The sequence below is a fragment of the Channa argus genome, chromosome 18, assembly GCF_033026475.1.
Source record: "Channa argus isolate prfri chromosome 18, Channa argus male v1.0, whole genome shotgun sequence".
Lineage (NCBI taxonomy): Eukaryota > Metazoa > Chordata > Actinopteri > Anabantiformes > Channidae > Channa > Channa argus.
The window spans coordinates 11,793,769-11,815,972 of NC_090214.1; the positions used below are offsets into that span (position 1 = coordinate 11,793,769).

Below are 22,204 nucleotides of genomic sequence, written 5' to 3' on the forward strand. Positions count from 1 at the left end.
AACACACACAGGCTCATTCACAATCCTTAAAACATAAAACAGAACCAGGTTACAAACCAGGTGTCAACTTCATCAAAGCATATGTCAGTCGGACATATTAATATACAATACACAAACTATATACAAATATATATGTATACACACATATATATGTGTGTGTGTGTGTGTGTGTGTGTGTGTGTATATGTATACATATATGTATATATATGTGTGTATATATATATATATACACATATATATGTATATATATATACACACACACACACACACACACACATATGTGTGTGTGTGTGTGTGTGTGTGTGTGTGTGTGTGTGTGTATATATATACATACTGTTGCCCAGGAAGTAGGAATAAAATATTTTTTACCTCTTCTCAAGAAATTATTGTGACATCGTGTATAACTTCTGTGTATAACTTTTCAATTGTGTATACTTTCTCAAAAGTTATTTATCAGTCTCTTCCAAACACGTCATAGTGAAAATTTAAACACAATTAACCTTTGACTAAAAGAGGAATGTGTCTGAAAAGAAAATGATTCCAACTTTATGGGCAACTGTGTCTGTTTGAGTGCGTGTGTCTGTGTGTGTGTTTGTGTGTGTTAGTTATTTTTTAAATAGATTAATACGTTATTCACTAACACTACGTATTCAATAGGTTGTTTTACTTCATGTTTGTGTCAGTACTTGTTAAAATCCTTCACTAGGGGTCGCTAGGGATCTTGGTTGAATGTCTATCTGTCTGAAATGTGGCGTGAAAAAAAAAACCCTGTTCTTTCCGCTCTGTTTATGTGGATGTTCCACTTTCACGCATTTGTGTTTGATCTGTTTTTCTCATCTTCTTCGTTTATTTATTTAAAAGGCTTGTTTCCATGGACAATGAATATATAAGATAAACTACTAAATGTTGCCCTCGTGCGCTATTTACTCATCAAACTACAACACTGCACATTTCCCAACTGTGTGCTGTTCGAATGTTTATAAAATCACAAACATTCTATCTACTTTATCTACTTGCAGGAGAACTGTGTTCCGTCAGCGTTTGTCTTTGATTGTCTGTAGCAACCAGTAAACACCGCAGGAGACGGGCCAGCTTCAGCCTTCAGCAAGCCGACATGGAGCAATACGCCCCTAAACTAAGCACAGTTTTAATGACGCCTGATCCTCATTATATACCGGGGTAAGTAAAAACACAAGAAATCAACTTAAATATGACTAATATAGATTTAGTGTTAAAACAAAATGTCGCCCTGGACTCATGTAACGTCATAACAGGTCAAAGAATACACTGTGGACAATGTCATAGTTCCATTAAACGCTTACTATTTGTAGTGTAGCCCATGTATTTTTTGAAGTTGTGTGAGAATGGAGATAAATCTCGCAAATGTTTCAGCTCTGTTTATTTATAATCATATGTTTCTGCCATTTCCAAGAAATGAAACCAGCATTTACAGTACATATAATATAGTACAATAAATTGCAGTATTATTACAACCGTAAAGTGTTAGCCATCTGCTGGACAATACAGTTACAGTTTTATCACACAAAATGTGTCTTTAATGCAATCAAACACCTGTGACACAAGAAATTAGCATTTCACGTCTAAATCTTAATTACTTTAATAGTAGTGTTAAATCTGTTAAAATAAGATTAGTGCATATATAATTTTTTGTACTCTACAGCTGGTTCCTGCTTTGTGTTTTTCAGGTATGCAGGCTATTGCCCACAGCTGAAGTTTAGCATGGGGAAGTCCTACGGCCAGCTCACGGCTGAGTTGCTGACCTGTCCAGATGTGAAACACTCTAGTCGTCTGGTCCTCTATCCAGGTCATGACACTTCCCCAGAGTCTGACACTGGTCTGACATCAGCAACAATGCCTGACAGTAACCTTAATAAGATGATACCTGGATACACAGGTAGCTATCGCACACAACAAGTGGGGTCAACAATGTAACTGTACACCTCATGGAAAATTATTTATACCAGGGACAAAGTTAATACCATTTTAATTTTAAATCTGACAATAACGTTCTTCTGATGTGAAATGCTAATTAGTATTACATGTCAATTACAGTATTAATTAAGTCTTACAGAAGGACTCAGCCTTGAATACATGATTTTTTTTACACAATATGAGGCCAAATTATTTGGAAGCAGCTGCTAAATTATTTAGCATAACCTACCAGCTAGCAAGACAACAGGCTGAAGTTACATTATGCACAGGAGATGGCTGAATGGTGTGAAATATTTGTAGCACTGTACACTGGTGATTTTAAAAGTAAAGTCTTTCTTTTGTTCTGTTTAATTGCAATTGTTGCAAACAATCTTTTTCATCTTACTTGTAGAGGTATCAGTTCATGCCGCAGCTTTTGTAGTCTTTGTCCAGGTTTTTCAGTACATCTGTCTGTGTCACTTCAAATTAGCGTGGCTTTATCTTTGGATCAACAAAATGCTTCTGAAATCTTGGTTATACTGGATAGACAAACCTCCGTGGTATAATTAGTGTAAAGGAAAGCCTTTAAAAATTGAACACGCCGTTCTGTGAATTATCCAGACTAACAGCGGGGCTATTTTATGGCTGTATACCACTAAATATTGAGTTGAACATGCCCTATAATGTTGCTTCTTGCTGTTTTAGGCTTCATTCCAAAAAGGCAGCACTACTTTGCCTGCAGCTATTCTGAAACATGTCGTAAGGCACTGAATGAGTTTTACCAGGAAAGGCGTGTAAAGCTCCAACGGCAACCAACATCTCTGCCAGCTGTGGTCAACGGCATCAAGCAACATGTTGAAGTAATTCCTCTCTCTCCTTACAACCATGTTCTAGCTCCATACTTGTTGGCATGGCACTGCTGACTAAGTCGACCCGTGTTTAATAATCCATGATGAAGCACCAGTGTCGGTTCACTGCAATGGCACCAAACTAAAATAGACTGAAAGATCTAGAGCTTAACTGTTCTGTAGTGCATTCAAAAACAGATTCACCATTTATGTCTGTTTATGTCTGAAATTCATATTGATTCACTTTTACTCAGTAGAGAGAAGAAATATGAATACCCAGCTATTATTAACCAGGTTTACACACAATTTTCTATTCACCTGCACTAAGGTGCTTGTGATATTTTTACCCGAAAGTTACAGGTGCAGTTTTTGCTATCGATCAGTTGATATATTATTTTTATTATAATTTGTTATTGTTACTGCTTTTATAAAATTTCTGTTTCGGCAGAGATCACATGATCCCTGAGCCATGTAGGTTTTAAATGTTCTCTTGTTAAATCTTTTGGCTCAGAGCCCAAAACCCCCTCTGACGGCGATCTCAAACAATATGGTTTCCAACAAGCCCTTGAAGTCCTTTATCCCCACTGGAAAACCATATTTCATGGAAGATGACAACCCATACAAGTACTTTATCTCAGGTAGAACACAGAGGATCTATTTATACCATGTAATAGGCAGTAGTCTCACCGCATGCTATGTTGGTTACATGCTGTAAGTCTAAAAACATTCAATAATTGAATTTTAATGTAGAGGTGCAGGAAACAACTGCTGTGGACACAATATTGGCAGGAAACAACTGCTGTGGACACAATATTGGCACCTTTTTGGATTGTTGTCTTTTTCACATGCAGTTGATAGGGATTAGCCTGATGTTATACATTTTCAGCCACAAAAGCCCAGTTATCTTAACTTGCTAGTCGTTAACTTTACCTGAACTTTACCCATTGTGTCTGAGCAGGTAGTGTACAGTGGAGATTTAAAGCTCTTTCCCCAGAAATGACCTGTCTTTTGTCGTCAAAATGATACAAGAGCAGTGAGAGTGAACCAAAATAGAAAAGTTGCAGACTGTACAAACAAAACAATGAGCCCAAGGACAATAAAAAAACCCAAGAGTTACAGCAATTGCTTTTTGTGTTTGCCATATGGGGCACTTCTTTCACACACGTATATTCCTGTATATATTCCTGTGTTCCACTTGTTTGACTTTAATGTCAGGGCTACTAATGTCTCAGATTCATATATGCGGACTGCAAAACCAAAACAATGAGATGTAAGAGTCTAAAATGCAGTGAAGGGCTGTGAATTGGGAAATATTCTGTTGGTTCACAAAGTACAAAACTTGTAGCAGCTCACTGAGTGATGTCCTCTTGCAGGATTTACAGGACATGTGCCAAAATCCCATTTCCTAATTGGTAAAGGTTATCCAATCACCACCAACCAGGCTTTGATTCAGTTTGGGAAGCAGCAGCGGAGAGGTTCCATGTCCCAAAACAAACCAAGGAGCGAGAATAGCCCAGCTCCCCAAATGCCTGCTATCTATCATTCAAACAGGGGTATGGTGCCATCGTTCACAGGACACATCCCAGGTTTGTGACACATTTCACACAACAAAATATCGTATGAGTAAATGATAATAAAAATGATTAAACTAAGTGAAATTAGTCACTCTTGCAGAGGTAACCATGTCATATTTTAAACCATTCCACAGGATACAAGTTCATGTATGGGCATACCTTTGGTCAGCTTTCCCAGAATGCACTGGAAAAGAATGTCAACAAGAGGATCCTTCAGGAAAAGCCATAAAATCCATCAGAAACCTCAAGTGAAATGCCTAAATAAAACTAGCAGTTAAAATCCAAACACGTCACAGTGAAAACTTTTCATTAGGTTCATACACTTCCATGAAAACCCACTGTTGTACATTAGAAAAAAAAAGTTGTGGTGCATGAATGAAACACCAGAGAAACAGAAGTCAGACAGGATGTTCACTCTTTATTGACACAGCCTGATTGTCACTGGGAATTGGAGGAAGCATTCAGAGGTTGAGAAAATCATGATGGGGGAAATAATTTCACAGAGGTTACATTATTGCAGTACTTTACATATTCTCTATTTAACAAAAGCAGAGAACACATTTTTATTCAGTCCTACTTCTTATCAAACTACCAGTCTATCAAAATATACCTGACACATTTAAATACCTGAAACAGCCACAAGAGGGCTTAGAATTTGTGCAACTTCACTGCAAGACATACGACTGTATGCCAAAGAATGACATTTGTTAATTATTAATAGTCGGTTCAGTAGCGCTAAATGTTGTATTACACTACACAATAATTCTTTGTTTCTTAATATACTTACTGGGGTTATTTTGTGATGTAGAAAATGTTTTATAGATTTTTTTACATTTTTGCTTGTGTCAGGACTATGTGGGGACATTAGCTCTTCAACTAGCCCCAGCACATTAACACTTATGTTACCTACATCAATGCTAACTAATGTGCACCGCCCAAATAAAAAAAACACAACAAAAACAAAACAACAAAAAATGAATTATACATGTTTTAAATGCCAGTACCAAAACATTTCCAAAATCTAATTCTACAACTATAAAAGTAAAGTAGCACTATTAAATACTGTAGCACCAACAGCACTGTATTAACTCATGCACTGACAGTAAATCCATGCTGTGAATTTGCTCAAAAAAGCAACATACTGGAAAATGCACTACGAGTAATGGTGTGAAGAGAATGACATGACAGTATGAAAAATTTGTCATTTTAAACAATATGAATATCCAACCATCCACAGCAAATCCACATTTATGACTGAGATTCACCTACAGGAAATGCAAAGAAGAGTAATGTGACAAAGAAGCACCTACGTACATTTATTGCAGAATTTAATTGCAAAAATAGGCTTGGCTCTCATCAGTGATTAAGTGATTATTTAAGCTCATAATCTGTCGTGGAAATAATTCCAGCTATTTTGATCCAATTCATAAAGATTAGTCTCCGCTAATTTGAATAGTATACAAACAAAAACAATAACTGAGGGGTAAATCCAGTTCTGGTGGCACCAGCTTTCAACTAAACCCAGTTAAAACATAGGCTAAATTCTAAGATAGAAAACTACAGGATTGACCAACTAATTTGACCTGATGGATATATATATACCGTTGCCCATAAAGGTGAAATAAAATTTTTTGTACCTTTTCCCATGAAATTATTGTAACATTGTGATTTATTCATTAAATAAATTCATTATTATTTATTAAAGTGCATATCTTCGCTAAACTTTATCAATTTTCAAAAATATTACATTTTAAAGTAAACTACAATAATCTTTGCAAAAAGGAGGAATGTGTCTGAAAACAAAATAATTCCAACTTTATGGGGAACAGTTTATGGGTAACAGAGAAGAAAAGTCAAACTTTCACACAAATTCACACAGAACTCAGAAATGGACTGGACAAAATTATTGCCGCCTTGTCAAAATTGTAAGAAATAACTGCTATTCAAGCATGTGATGCTCCTGTAATTTGTATTTAGAAACACCTGTGGCAAGTAACGGGTGAGGGCAATACAGTAATTACACTTGCAACCAGTTAAAATGGAGAAAAGTTGACTCAACCTTTGTGTTGTGTGTCACACTGAGCATGGAGGAAAGAAAGAAGTGTAAAGAGGTGTCTGGATTTGACAGAAGAAATTGTGGGAAAGTATGGACAATCTCAGAGCTACAAGTCCATCTCCAAAGATGTCGAGGCGGAGGCGAATGAATGAGCAGAAAGTTTAGTGAGCGCCAGAGACACTATCCAGGATGAAACAACCAAGAGCCATAAATACATCAGGAAGATGGCCCCATCTGATGACGTGCTTAGTGAATATATCAGGCAGCAGAAACCAGAGAAGCAAGGGAAAGAAGAGCGTGGTAGATGTAGCAATCCCAAGCAATAGCGACATCCGGAAGTTGGAACACGAGAAGCTCGAGAAATACAAAGGACTGAAAGAGGAGTTACAAAACATGTGGAAGGTAAAGGTACAAGTGGTAATAAGGACATTGGGGGCTGTGACCTCCAAACTGGGAGAGTGGCTCCGTATATTCCAGGAACAGCATCTGAGATGTCTGTCCAGAAGTGTCCACTCCTAGGAACAGCTAAGATACCTTGCAGGACCCTCAAGCTCCCAGGAATAAGGCTGTCCCAAACAGAAGGGGTGAGTGGGGAATGAAAAAAAAAAATATATATATATATATATACATATACATATATATATATACATATACACACATATATATATATATATAGATAGATAGATAGATAGATAGATAGATAGATAGATAGATAGATAGATATAGATATATATAGATATAGATATAGATATAGATATATAGATAAAGTATGTCCAGGACCGGGGATCAAACTACTGACTCTGTGGTCTGGCTTACCAACTGAGCTAGCTATATAAATGTGTGTATGTATACTCACAGTGCTACAGATGTTTAGTTTCATTTTAGATAGCTAAGTATTCCTTAATTTCTAATCATGCAACCTGGACAATTAAACCTAGAAATTTTTTATATGAATAGCTGGTGCAACACAAAACTTGATGAATATGGACCACTGCCAAACTGCTAATATTTCTGATTTCTGACCTATTTGTTAGTGTGATCGAGCATTGCTTATGCACTTGTATGTGTATGCAGTTAAGACTTTTTAAAATAAATAGTCTATACTCTGCCCTCCACCCATAGCGGGTGCAGTTTTCAGTAGCCCTCATTTTAAGTTCCTACTAGCTTCATTGACCTGATTGACTGAGCCAACATTCCAAGCTGTGATCTGTCCAAATGAAGCCATTGCGATGGTCGCCTGAAACCAAAAATAAGACATCATGAGTAGAGAGAGTCATCATCAGTGAAAGTATTTCACCAATCAACATTATTTTTTTTAAAAATTAAATCAAATGCCAAGATTAAGAGAAAAACACTGGTCAAAGTATGTTCTGTGATAAACAAATTAGAAATTTAGCTGATTCCTACCTTTTGGTTTGTCCTCTAGTGTGACTCTGGGAAACAGTTTCTGCTCTTGCGGAAGTATCAGCTGCTCCAAACAGTTTAGCCCAGCGCAGCCCACCAGGACCAGGGCTTATTGCTTCACCACATGTTGATGTGTGTGTCTTGTCTTGCCTGCTGTCCATACTTATCTGAAACCAAGTATCTGCATTTTCACAACAGTCCATCTCTTCAACCACAGGTTCCATACGGTTAGGCTCTTTTGGCCACCACCCTTGAACAGGAGCCAATAATTGACTTTGCAGTTCATTTTTGCACATGTAACTTGAATTCAGAGACCTGAGTGACTCCTGGTTATGCAGGTCTAACTGCTGTGACATCTTGGGTTGCTGACCACTCTGGCTGTTTTCCACCTTTTTTTTGGCCTCTAGTTGTCGCCAGTTGGTCACAAGGAAGGCTGAGCATGGTGGAGTTGGAGAGACAGCTTGTCCCTCAGGACACAGCTGCCTGTTACTTAACAGTCGAGGCTCCAGGAGCAAATTGAGATCAAAGGGCAACACAGAGAGAGGCTGCAGCAGGAGTAGCAGCTCCTGAAACAAGGGCTGACAATGACCAAGTGACATGGACAGGAACCCCCAAGAATGATAGTAGGTTGTCACCACATCTGTAGGGATGGTAATGGTTGTGAACACACAAAGATCCTAACATAAACATATCCTTTGCTGCTTACATGCTCAAAATGGCCTACTGATTCTTGTCATTGTGAGTTAGTTCTTGGCCTTGGAAACTAACAGCAACAATAAATGAAGTCCCACATTTTCAGTCTTTAACCTAATCTTCCGTTTTAACAGATGAAGTTTGTATAGTGTCGTGCATGACAACTGTGATATCATTTTTGTTGTGAAACTAAATTTGCTTATGTTATATTGGCATGTTAATATTTGGTAAATAGCACCAAACACAAACCGAACACTTGACTGACAATACTCAGAAAAAATGAAATCTGATCTGATCTGATCTGAAGCACTAATTGCATAATTTAACCAATCATTTTAAAATTCATTGCAATCCTTCTAGTTGTTGACTGTGGAGGAATCAGACTGAAACTTTGACTGTGCACTCACCTTTTTGACTGAGGAGGTGACTGAGCCAAAATTCCAAAGCTCTCAGACTGAAAAAGGTTAAATAACAAAGAATCAAGAATCAAAGAATACATGATTTTATGGGCAGTAATTTTATTAGCATTTTTAGTCTCATTGTTATCATTAAACATATTTTTTACTTACTTCAGCAGACCCATGATGAAAGCTCTCAGTCTCATGCAGTGGGTAGTAAGCTGGGGGCACTGTCTGATTTTACACACCAGGCGGTGGAGGACCCTAGTGGATGGTCCTGTTGCAGTTTTGAACAGAGAACCACTCAACTCAGATGACAGTTCTCTTGAATCAAAATCACAAAATTATCCTATAGATGCATGTACCTATCCTTGTAGAGACTTCCACCACACTCCAGGAGTGGTTGCGGCGCTGCCCGATGATGAGATCCAGTTTGTGATCCCTGAGCCCGTCCTCTAAAATGTTCTGGATAGTTGGACACAAATGTCCCAGAACCAGACCAGCAATTGTGGGGCTCCAAGAGCTGTTACCCAGGCGCATCTATGGCACAAGGAAAAAAACATATATATTTCCTGCCGACATGAGTTATTTGGGCCTTGATTGTTGGTAATATATGTTTTGTACTTGGCCACTGACACATTTTGTAAGGTGGCTAGCTTTAAAAGTTCATACCTTTTGTTCAGGGTCTCTGCTGCTGCCAAAATGAGTCATGATCAAATCCACTGCTCTGCTCACAGACCTGAGCAAGCCTTAACACAGTGGGGAAAAAAGAAGTTGAGTGACCTGAAGGTGTAAGTAATGCTTCATGCATACTTTCAGGTAATTCAAAATATCCCAAATCTATTTTATGTAATTTTTGTCATAAGGAAGGATTAATCAAACATGTTTTTAGAACTCTGCTACCCTGCGTTGTAGTGCAGCAATGACATTTCTTATCATTCTTAAAACAAGTTCGTCTTGGAAACAGGGTGAAATAATCCCACAAATGATTTTTAAAGAACTTTAAAGGACTCCATAACAAATAAAAGCAACGTGAGAAACATGATTTAACCTAACTGGGTCAATGCGTAAAAATTTGAGAGCATGCTCTCAGAGTTCTTTATCATATTGCTGGAATTTAAATGTCCACGAGAACTGATGATCAAAGAGTCAGTTTTCCATTTCACACGTTGCCATTGCCTTGCTTTTCTTCCTGCCTGTCCTTCTTCACCTCATACTGCCTAGCCTCAGCAAATGTCACAGTAAATTCTTTATGCATGTTGATGCTGCCTGCAGTGCAGCATCACACTGACTGCTGCAAATGTCTCCATTGTTGATTATCCCATGCAGAAGGTCCACATTTAGATAATTAAATTTGCACCAAGTGGCCCGTGTGGTACCACTAAAACAAAATGATTAGGTGTATCATAAATCATTACCCCTATTTCTACTGCATCATTCTCCCTCTTTTCCTCTCTTGGAGCTTGAAAGTCGAGCACACATAGGCTGCAGAGCAGAAAGCTCAGCCAATCCTGTGCAGGGAGAGTTAAAAATAGGTCATGTTTTAGAGGAAGCCCCTTCAGGGTATTGAAGGCACTGCTGCACCACAGTGAGTCTTTTTATTGCTGCTCTCATAGCTAATTACTGGATAGACAATCCGATGAAGAAAGAATCCTGTCATTCCTTCTCACTGAGTCACTTTTTACTCGATTCAGATTCTAGGATGTGTCACATATTGTATTTCACATCACAATTTAAACAACCTGCTTTGTTTACCATTAAATGATAAGTCCTCACCTCTTCTCTGAAGATGGCTGATAGACAGAGACTCATAAGATGTATCAGGCGAGAGGTAAAAGTCTGTGGGCGGCCTGTCACTCTGGATCAGAGAGTCACTCGGTTGACTCTGACTTCGCTTCCCGTTGAGCCCAGCAGAGTCCTGGGTTTGCTGTGCATGGAGCCCAGAAGTTGCCAGGGAGAACAGAGAACTTAAAGAGGAAAGAGGAGCTACTGAAGAAAGGGCAGCTGTAAAACTGCTGTGAAAAAAGCCAGAATCAGCAGCAGGTGCAGCTCCGTATTGTGGGAACTTATTTTCTGGTTGTGAGCATATAGGAGGAGATGAGCAGACTTGTAGGTTTGGTTGAAAGATGTCAGTGGTTAGGGATAAGGTGGGGGGTGAATTAGAGAATACTGCATGGTTGGAGGAACTGGTCATGGACTGATGGGGACTTTTGGGCTCAGTTTTATGGTGCTCAGCTTTATGGTGGCTCTGCTCAGAGGTAAGGTTCATAAGGTTCTGGTAGGTGGGTATTTTAATAAGGTTGGACTGATTTGGGGCTGAGATTAGGTTTAACAAACTGCCTTGAGTTTTGCCTGAGTATGGGCTTGTTTTATCTTGCACCCGAGTTAGTCCAGGGTTTGGACTGATGTGGGATGGATTCAGGGTGCTTTTTGGTGCACATGGACTTAAGCGTTCTTGGCTTCTGCTGGACTGGCTCCATGTGTGTACGTGGCTAAAGTACTCCGGGCTCGGTGTGGCGGTGGAGCAGGTGTCAGAGCTCAAAGGAGCATCTAGGAAGATGGGGCAGTGGCTGCCTATTGGTGAAGGTTGAAGATCAGAAAAACAATGACTGCTTTTGCCCTTGAACTTGAAGTGTTGCTGGGAGCTGCCACACTTGCTGCTCTTCTGATTTATGTACTGCTCTAGCAGACACCCCAGGTGCTGGGCCTGGGCCTGGGGTTTGTCTGAGGGAATCACAACAAAGGGCTGAATGGGAAGAGAGGTTGGCCGCTGGGACTTACTATAGCGCACCACTGTATTTTCCAATGAACATGCACCTAAAAGGAGGACAAGAAGGATAAAATGACATGGAATACACAATATGTCTACTTTACACATACTGTATCAAAAGCAGTTAATTTTTTCCATTGTTGTATGTTTGCAAATTTTGCCCTCCCACTCATAAAACCTAGTAACAAAGAAGATCTCTCTTCACAACTACCTTACCCATCTCACTGGCATCCGTATAACAGTGCTCCTTGTTCAAAGTCACAGATGGCTGTGTGGATGCAGCTTGTGTGTCATGTGGGCTACACTGACTGGGGCACAGCAACCAGGATGTGCACAAAAGGTTCTGAATGCTGTCTGTATGTTGCTTCCCACAGAGGGCTTTATCAGTGGTGGTGGTAGGAATCTGGTAATCACAGGTCTGCAACTGGGAGAAGTCGAACTCAGTGCTGCACTGTGCTGAGGAGAACCTCTTCTCGGTTTGTTGATTCTCTTTCTCCTGAATGTGATAAAGAAAAAAAACAACCACTTAAGTTTACGCAAACAAACCACATGTATTTTTTACACAAGCTACTGGTACCACTTTTTAACATGGGATCATGGGATTTTAATATTGAGTATAAATACTTCTAACAAAATTTGTCATTTATTAATGGGTCATGTGGAACCTTGTGGCTCAATGGGTAGGGCATCAGGTTGGGAAACAGAAGGCTGCGGGATCGTATCCCACCCCACCAGGTGCCAGTCCCGAGCCCAGATAAAATGGGAGGGTTGCAGCAGCAATGGCATCCGACAGTAAAATGAAAAAAAAAATAGCTAATGCCAAATCAACATGCAAACACTCCATGGAAAGCCGAAAGCCGTTGATTTTTTTTTATTAATGCGTCATGTATTCATTATAAACCATGTCATAAACCTGATTAATCTAAAAGCTGGCTAAAAGACTCTGTACAAACACCAGTTGAATTCAGTTATTCAAATAAATAGGCTAAAACCTTGTGATAATAATATTGTTGATGCACTTATTGAGCCTCTTGACCAAGTCTCCGTTACAAAAAAGACCCAATCTCAAGGGACATCCTGGTATATATACATATACATACACGCACGCACACACAAAGATATAAATATACACACACAAATATATATATATATATTTATATATATATATATAAAAAAAGCTCGAGCTTTGATTTTCACAACTTGCAAAAATTGTTGTGTTCACACTTCAGAACACAGCACATACATACATGCGACTTTATGTGTTCAGTTGTCATTCACATGTTTATAGCTGTAAAAACCAAGTATCTACAATAAAATGACTTTTTAGTAGCAGAAATAAAATCACATAACAATACCTGGATACTAACTTTTATTATTTATACCTAAGAATTTGTAATATTCTCCATAAGTAAATAAATCAACCAATATAGAGTTTTACATATTGAGGGGTGACAAAATGCTAAACTTATGTATATGTCTACATTATATTGGGGCATTTTTCGTTAGAAATTTGATGTTGAGCACATCTATCATCTAATGCAGTAGTAAGAGCCATTTTATTCCAACATCCTACCTTCTTGTGATGGACAAACAGCTGCTCAGGAGGAGCAGAAGGGCTCCTGCTCTTAGCCTCATGGCAATTGGTGAGACTGGACCAGGATGGACTGGGTGACTGGGAGGAGAGGTCACAAGTCACAAGCTTGTAGTACTTTTGGTTGGTCTCCATCGTGAATGTTGACTGGGTTTGGAGACAGGCATTCAGGTCTGACACTTCCAGAGAAGAGAGACCCGGGGGGAGCGGCTCCAGCGAGTAAAGATTGCAGTTAGCGTCGAGGCCTTGAGGAGACCAGCAGGAAGCAGAGAGAGTCATGTCAACCTCTTCTTTATGGGGAGAGTAAACGGTTGTGCCATTGTGCCGGAGGTCCTCAGTGGGAGTCTGGTGAACAGGTTGGAGGTTGAGGAATATAGATCCCTCCGTTGACTGAGAGGGTTGAAGTGCAGGACTGCTGACATCATGAGGTGTGGCAGGGTTGTTGCTTCTGTTATAGATAGTGCAGAAGTTAACCAACACACCATCAGAGCTATTGCAGGAAGAGTCACTGATACACTCTGTGTGACTGTTGTATGGGGAACATTTGTGTTGGCTGTGGATGCAGCAACACATGTTATCCTTCACTCTGTCTGAATCCTGCTCTCCACAAGGCATCATCATGATGCCAGATCTGCCCACATGAAAGCACTGGCAATCACTATACAGAGCGTCCAGCTGGTTGGGCTGGTTAGTGAGCCATCCTCGCTCACTCTCTGTACCTAACATGGTCCCTTCATTGCTCCATTCACTGTCCATGTTTCCATGGGACATTGTGTAATTACTGGTTTCATCACTTACAGGCCAATTGGAATTTCCATGCAGTACAAAAGATGAATCCTCATGATATCTGTGCAGATTATCTCCATCACTATATTCATCTTCCTCATCATCATCTAGCCCTGTCTTGGGAAGAAATGAGTTGTGAGAGCACAGACTGCCTCTAGCTGCAGAGCCCTCTCTTTCGTCCTTCTTCAGATGGGAACTCAACTCCTCTGGAGATGAGGTTGAGTCGTATCTCCCACTGCTGTCGCTGGCCCCCTCCTCCTCTGCACGGTCCTCATTTAGACTACCGTAGCTGCTGGAAAAAGGTCTTCGGCCACCACTGAGGGCATGCTCTCTGTTGAGAGAATCTTGCTCTGGAAGGGACACAGCTCGGGTGAGGCCTACTGAGCACAGACGGCCGGGCCTCTTGGCCGAGCTGCACAAGGCCTGGACAGGAAGCTGCCATGTGGGGAGCTGAACAACAGGGAAGTGGCACGCTATCAGGGTGTTCCCTGAGAGTCTGGATGCTCCTATCATACTGCTAGATAAAGCTGTACCAAGGAAACTGTCTCCATGTTCCAAAAATTAAACCCTAAAAGAACAGGATAAAATAGAACATGCTTTTAATGTGAGGATAGTGGGGCATGGGGATGCATTCAGAAGTAGCAATAACTTGTTCCATAAAAATACAAAAGAAAAGAAATACTCTATATTTCAGGTTATCAGTGCTATTGAAAACTGCTGTGCAATAATAAAGTACAATAAAAACATTATGTGGTCAGCTGAATTAGTTTAAAATTGGTTTAAAACTTGTCTGATACCAACAATACTCATGTATAGAATGCACCATCGTTGGTGTCTGCATATGAAGTGTTTATGTTGGACCCCCAATTGGTCTGCTTCTTCCTTTCTTTGCAGTTTTCTAGGCTCAGAAGTGAGGGACCCAGATGTTTTGGTGGATAGTAAAAAATATATTTAACTTTAGAGTAATAACTCCCTAAACCATTAAAATATATATAAGTTAAAGCAAATTTTCTGGCTAGTGCAGCCAGTCTGTTTTCTCACTTTACATTATTGGTACTCCAGTCAGTCATACTGCGTTTTCTGATCACCACCCTCCATAATTCAGTCAACCATTAACAAACTCCTCCTCCCTCAGCCTGGGCCAACCACAGCCTCTCACAGTTACTCAGCTACTCTGTAACTAGGGCATCTGCACTGCAGAGATGCTCCGCTGGCACTGTTAGGAGTAAATACCTTTTCACATCAGTTTACTTAATCCAAAGTGTTCGACCATGCTCAGATGCATTTCTGCTTGATAATGTATGTACAGATACAGTTTGAAACAAGAACCTATACAATAGCAGCTTAAGAAAGATTATCATCCCTTCATCTATGATTAAACAATAATGTAATGAAGACTATTAATATGTTGATAAGAAGACTACATAGCATCTTAAAAATCTGCACATAACAAGAAACTACAGAGAAAAATTTTATCAATTCATTTATCCATAATAACAGATTATGCTACAATAGAACCTCACACCATTCACTTACATCTGCATTCAGCAGTCTGTTCTTTGTGCTGTGCTGTGAATTTAAAGGAGACTAAAAATCAAGTTTATACAAGTTTGGATGTGCCATCCTTTTATGTCATAGATCACACAGCCATTAGTTTGTAGCCCTCACACTGAGCTTCTATGTCTCGTATGGCACTGATGTATAAAAATTCAAAACAACATCTGTTGCAGAGGTAGGCTAATCCTCTTTATCATCACATCCATGCAACAACATCATTACCATGGCAATACATAGTAAACACATTAACAACATGCTCAAATGCAGTTAATACCCTTCACCGTACCTTCTAGTTGGAGTTAAGCTACTGTATGGTTATAGTTCAGTGTTAATACAAAATAACAGGATTAGGCTCACAGTTTAACAGTTTCACAAAAGCTAAGTGTGCTCTGAAAATAATAGTGAAAACCCTCTTCTTCTGCCTGTTAAAGGATATAAATATTTTATTTCACAAATACTGAGCAGGCTGCTCAAACATATAGTAAGACAGTATCACCATTTAGGTTCTGATGGTGGGATCCTAGCTGCTAACCTACATGTACTGGTGATCTGCCTTAGCCCAATTGCATGTTATTACAATACTGGGTTAAATATTTTTAAACAATATGGGGGGTTAATGTCGGTCTAGTGGCACAACAACAGCAATCCTCTAGGACAACATAACCAAGTAAACCTACTTTAAGTTATTACAACAAAAAAATATTAAATAAACAAAAAACAAAGAGCATATTAGCAGCCTTATGATTGTGTTCCCACCCCATGCTTTTATTTTGACACATCCAAAAACTGCATTTATTTTTAACACTCCGGTTTATGTCTACTATTTCCAGGTGTGGTCTAATGACTCTGCATTTTAACACATTTTGTCTGAAAAAACAAGAACACAATTTGACATTTAATTTTATTAGTTGTTAGCAAGGAATCATTTCCTCAGATACAGGTGTAACAGGTGGGACCTTCATCACAGTGTTGCTGACTTTCTAACAGAAAATTGCTCAGTACTGAAGTCCCCTTAAATTAAAGCACTAAAACCTATGCCAAACAGTTCTGTCCTCTGGGTACTGGAGCACACTGAGATGGTTGTGATTAACTGGACTACTTCACTGGAAATGTCTGCCAGGTCAGGACAGCCATCTCACATGAAGGATGGGACTGTGTTCAGTGAAAGAAAAGAGTTTTAGGCCCAACTTGATGTGTTTGGAGACAGCATCATCATGTCTCTGTGTAATGATGTCTCGTTACACAGCTTATTACAGGTCATGTCAGTCTAAGTGTATGTGAGGAAAGGTTTAAGTAAGTGCCTAAGTATTATTTAGTTAGAGATGGCTGGATCTGACGTTAGACCAAGCCCAAATCCTAAATCAAGGCCACATAAATAGGCAGAGAGGCAAGGAAGGGCAAACTGTAGATGAAATTTGTGTTTGTTTTCTGTTGAAAATAAAATAATTAAAGTGGCTAAAGCAGAACAATAAAGTAAGTAACATGACAAGAGCTGGTGTGTAGGATTCACATGTCAAAGTAACCGTCCAAGACAGAAATAGTGGCCTTCTACACACACAGAGAGAGAGAGAGAGAGAGAGAGAGAGAGAGAGAGAGAGAAGGCTTGGGTCTAGAAATCCAAAATACAACTGAATATGTGAACTAACTTCCCAATAGCTAAAGCACATTAGCGCATTCCGACATTTGAGACATGACCCCTGCATCTCTGCAAAATCTTTAAGCTTAACACCTACTTGAACGCAGCTGTCTTGCCCGCTCCTTCCAGGTGACTCTGGTTTGGAGGTGTGGTTAGGTCCAAAATCATGCAACCAAACATTTCTTTTCAAAGAGCAAGCAGGGGCTCGACGCACCTTTGACATCAAAGACGCATAAGAAAGATGATGTTTCCAACTCTATTACCTGATATTTATGGAAAATTATAACTATATACTAGGGTGACGTGAAACCGGTCCGGGATTGGGCTCCGGGTGGACACACAGCAGTCTGCACGCCGCCGCTTCAGCACCGCTCAGACTGGCGGAGATGTTACGTCATAGCGGCTTTGGCCAATGAGGAGATAGAAATCTCTGTCACTCATAGTGTCCAAGACATCAGGTGAAAAAACGTCCTAAACCTATAAATAGATATATTTTTTCAACAATAAAAAGTAAGCATAACAAAATAGCACAGTTATGGCACTAGTTAAAGCATCTTTATTTATTATATTTCTTAGTTTATTGTACGGGGACTATGGACACTCCCAGACTGCCCCAGAATCCGTTTATACTGTTCATCCGTAGTCCCTGTACATACAGTATCATCCAATGCTAAAAGATCACGTATTTATAAAATTACATAGAACATCAGTGCATTATTGATCAATTCAAGATCAAAGTAATAATTTAATTTATATTTAAATGAGATAAAGAAGATAAAGAATAAAGACAATAAAAAACTTGATACATTGTTAATTATTTTATTAATTAATAAAATGGTTTTTACATTCAGTGCCACACGGTCTCTGGCACTTTATCATTTCTATTGAGAGGGTTTATACATGTATATGGTGTTTTTTATTATGGCAGAATAGTGCTGAACTACACATCAATACCGAATAAATGTGGAATCCTCGTTGACCAACTCGATAATTTAAAAAGTGTCTGAGTAATGGAGAAATTATCTCTAAAGTCACAACAGTTTAACTCTAAACAGACACTGACCTGTGAGATGTTTCTACAGCAATTACAAAAAGTCACTAAATTGCCATTAATCATTAATGTGCTGTGATGGACTGATTTGGTTGTAGCTGACCAGGCTCAGCTTGCCCTCCAGTGGTGAAAATGGGCCCTTAGTATTCAGAATCCACTTTACAGACGGCTGTACAAGATGTATCACTTTCAAGTCTTAAGCCATGCTGTTCTATAATGTTATTATTATACAAGACATCCTCACTAACCAAAAGAGCTTTTATTTGTCTATTTGTTTCAGCAGATGGGTGGATGGATGTCTCTGGTCGAAACGTTAATATAAAAAATAAGAGCACTTGTGTTAGCTGCTTCACTCTGCTTCCCTCCATTTGAACCACAGGTGAGATAAGAGTTCTGGTCTGTTTGTTGTAAACAAGGTGGTTAATTATCCTCTACCAAGACATCGTGCTCATCATGGGATACTGTATATTCCTGAGCATCCAACACACAATTTGATTGTGGAGAAAGAGGACAAGATCACTATCTTCACCTGTTTACTTGCTGGGCTACCCTACATTGCATTGGGCAGATATCACCTTTTCAACTGTTTAACTCTCCTAGTCAGCACAGGACACAACATTAGCGTCTCCCAACTAAACAATAAAAATCTGATATAATGACAAGGTCAAAAATATCTTCACAATCCCAACCGTACTACTCTTTAGGTTAGAGGTGATCTTTGTACTACAAATATGGCCAGTTTCCTGTCACACAGATGTGTAACGTATTAATTGTAAAATATTATTATTTAAAATAATATTTTTTCTTGTTTCTAGGTCCCCTAGCAGTCGTGTATCAACTTGGATAAATAAATCTTTTATTGCATTTGAACAATCAATGTAGTGATTTTGAGAAAATTTTTGCAACATTTATAAACAACCAACAACATTTTAAAAGTTTTATAGAAAGAGTAGAATGAACTGTGAGGAATTTTTTAATTTGTTTCACACTGAAAGACAAACACAAATTTTGCAATACACTGTCTTAAAAATAAAAAGTACATTTGAATATTTACATTCAAGGCATTATGTACAAATAAATAGATAGAAAAATAACAGGAATAACAGGAACCAATAAATTCAGAGCACCACATGGACTTTGCATGAATATTTGTATTTTCTTATTACAAAACATGTTCAGTTTACAACCTGTCAGATTTTCTGCCAGATTAAACAAAAAAATTATGTAAAAATCAATATCACTGTAGGCAGAGCCAACTGAATGGCCATGTGAACTCTGCATTTATAGCTTTGTTTTGCTGCACTGCAGTGCCAAATCAGATTAGGTTAACTGAATGCAGAGAGTCTGATAAACATCCAACATCTCTTGAGTTCCAGAAAATCTGAGTAATTATTTCATTCACAAGTCATTTTGAAACAGGTTGCTTTGGTCCGTTAAGCAGATGTGTGTTTTGTGCCCTGATTGAGTCGTGTTTGTGTATCTCTTCTTTAGTTGGCTATCCAGAAGGAACAAATGTGTTTTCTGTAAAGATAAGCGACAACTTTATTGCAGTGTCATTAGTTTCCAACTTTGTCCACACTATGGAAAATGCATGTGGACACAATGTAACAAATAGAATGAAGTGATTTTATTGCACACAGTATGGAAACTAAAAAAAGGAGCAATATGTCTATTTAACATCAGGGATTTGGAGTAATATATCTAGTTTCATATAAATAAGAAAGCATTTAAGAAATACTGATTTATTAATGTTAAATGTTTAATACTAAAGTACTAAATACAATTCAGCAGACAGTTTCAACATATAATATAAAGTAAGCTGGATCAGTTTCTCAAATATTTGATTACTATTTAGGTTTTAACACCTCTGGAAAGTTCTGCTGTACCTGCAATATTTTGTGCCACACTCTACATGATCTCTGCAGCTGGCACCAACAGGCTTCATGCTGTTCCAACGCCAGAGCAGTGATCGTTTAGTCCGCTGAATCAGACCATTCCAGTCTTCAGACAGAGGCATTGTGTTAACCTGTAAATTAGAATATTAGATCTTACAGGTGATCCTTATGAGATACTATATGGTGATAACATCCAAAACTATAAACCTATCGGGAATCCAAGAGTCATTTAGCACAAAGGAGATCAAGCAGACTCCATAGAAAGCCAAAGGTTATTAACTTACCTGAACTGTAAAGATCAGAAGCAGAAAAACAGAAAGAACAATGACTTTTTCCTGAAGAGTCCTCATAATGTTTGCAGATCAGGTTCAAGGGAGATGCTGTTCTGAGGAATGGGAGTGTGTTTTCAATAGTATTAAATGGTTTGGTGGTGTTGGGGAGGAGCTACCATCTGACTGTTATCAAAGATGAATTTGCCAATTTGTTACATTAATGACTGAAGCTGAGGTTTGGCAGAAGAACTAACTTCAAGTCAAAGCCAGCAAAACCCTCTTAGCCTCTTTCCAAAGGGTACTTATCAGTTTTTTACTTATCAGTTTTTTATGTGCAGGGCGCAAATCTACACTTTAACCTGGCAATTGGGGACAATTCCACGTCGGACGTGTCAGATTGAAAGCTTAACGTGTGTTATGGATGGTAGAGATGTTCATATCCTTCACCCATAAACCATCCAATTAACCTGAGCGGTTAAGTTCAGACTGTGGGAAAAAGCTGAAAGAATTCCATATAAACACAGGGAAGGAACTCCAAACAGAACGTTCCGAATGTTCCATCAGTTCAGTGTATTTACCCTCGGCTCGTTGGGATCTTGAGAATGGCTGAATTTTACTAAATTAAGTTGAACTCAGTTTGCCAGAGGTGCAAAACTGTCCACTAATTTGCCCCTGGACAGATTTTCCTTTCTCTTTTTTCACTGAAAAAAGGAAAGTCTTAAAGGATTGGGTCAACATTTCTGGATCAATACACTTTAAGTTTTGATTCAGATTTGGATAAGATAATGAATATCATTGACGTGTATGTGCAGTAAGACTGGAAGCAAAGTTAAACTTCTGTAAAAAGGATATGTAGTTATTTTGCAGGTTTCTATCTTTATTTAATGACTTGATTTTTGATTTTTCTATGTATAGACAGAGCAAGGCAAATAGTTACTTCATGGGTGGTCTTTATGCTGATTCTAGCTTTATACTATTATATCACCAAACTCTGCAATTAAGTGTCAAACTATTGCACAATTTAATATAACTCTTGAAAAAAAAATAAAGTTGTATGAAGCCTTTTGTGGCTCCAGAGTGATAAATTGCCTCAATTGATGTCACTTGAATCAGCATCAAAGAGCAAAAAATAAATAAACAAATAAATAATAATAAAAACTCTCTGGAGCTTACCAGACCTCACCTGTGCTAGATTGTAACATGAAAGAAAGGTCTCTACACTTAAGATTCTACTTGGTCTGTTAAAGGGGAATGCAGGGAACAAAGTAATGGTTGTGCTGTAGTGAGAACACTCACTAATAACCATTTTAACCTAAAACCAAAAAGGTGATATTGGTTTTCCTGACAACTGTTATAGTAGTGATGATAGCTTTTATTGTAACACAATAACAGGCTCTGAGTCTCGCCTATGATGTCATTATTAGGGAGATGACACATTTGCCTATACCAGTCTTTCAGATACAAACCAAGAAAAACTGCTAGAATTGAGCCCCAAAGGCAGTTTTTAACATACATTAATAAGGACTCGTTTCTGCTGTATCAATTTTTATACTTTTAAAAAACGACCATTGTGAGTAATAAGAAGACTAAGAAATTATATTTTATGAAAAGTACAGTATTCCCAAATGCAACCGCTCTCACAAGTTTGAAGGAATGGTTCCAGTCTTTTGAAATACTTACACTAAACTGCACAAGTACAATTTTACTACATGATGCCTTTGTGGGGGTGTGTGTATTAAGT

At 38.6% G+C, this 22,204-nt stretch overlaps 3 protein-coding genes across 4 annotated transcripts; 1 reads left to right on the forward strand and 2 right to left on the reverse strand.

The window, feature by feature from the left end:
- The first annotated feature begins 769 nt into the window (after positions 1–769).
- On the forward strand, positions 770–4,807 carry cimip2b (ciliary microtubule inner protein 2B). Of its 2 annotated transcripts, XM_067484947.1 has the most exons (7): positions 770–914; positions 1,020–1,179; positions 1,707–1,915; positions 2,638–2,792; positions 3,292–3,418; positions 4,154–4,366; positions 4,489–4,807. In XM_067484947.1, exons 2-7 carry the CDS (start codon positions 1,115–1,117, stop codon positions 4,581–4,583), a joined length of 864 nt encoding a protein of 287 aa, XP_067341048.1. In that variant the 5' UTR covers positions 770–914; positions 1,020–1,114; the 3' UTR covers positions 4,584–4,807. The 2 variants fall into 2 exon arrangements, with proteins under 2 accessions (XP_067341048.1, XP_067341047.1); XM_067484946.1 differs by having other exon boundaries at positions 772–1,179.
- A 446-nt stretch (positions 4,808–5,253) lies between these two features.
- Positions 5,254–17,622, reverse strand: LOC137104103 (AP-4 complex accessory subunit RUSC2). Its single transcript, XM_067484945.1, has 10 exons — positions 17,343–17,622; positions 13,249–14,620; positions 11,892–12,171; positions 10,682–11,722; positions 9,578–9,654; positions 9,271–9,445; positions 9,077–9,182; positions 8,915–8,961; positions 7,818–8,454; positions 5,254–7,647 (listed from the first exon to the last, which is right to left on the reverse strand). The coding sequence occupies exons 2-10, from the start codon at positions 14,563–14,565 to the stop codon at positions 7,560–7,562; spliced, it is 3,768 nt and encodes a 1,255-aa protein (XP_067341046.1). The 5' UTR covers positions 14,566–14,620; positions 17,343–17,622; the 3' UTR covers positions 5,254–7,559.
- A 1,641-nt stretch (positions 17,623–19,263) lies between these two features.
- Positions 19,264–20,631, reverse strand: LOC137103790 (liver-expressed antimicrobial peptide 2-like). Its single transcript, XM_067484460.1, has 3 exons — positions 20,476–20,631; positions 20,183–20,322; positions 19,264–19,817 (listed from the first exon to the last, which is right to left on the reverse strand). The coding sequence occupies exons 1-3, from the start codon at positions 20,539–20,541 to the stop codon at positions 19,784–19,786; spliced, it is 240 nt and encodes a 79-aa protein (XP_067340561.1). The 5' UTR covers positions 20,542–20,631; the 3' UTR covers positions 19,264–19,783.
- Between the last annotated feature and the right edge of the window lie 1,573 nt (positions 20,632–22,204).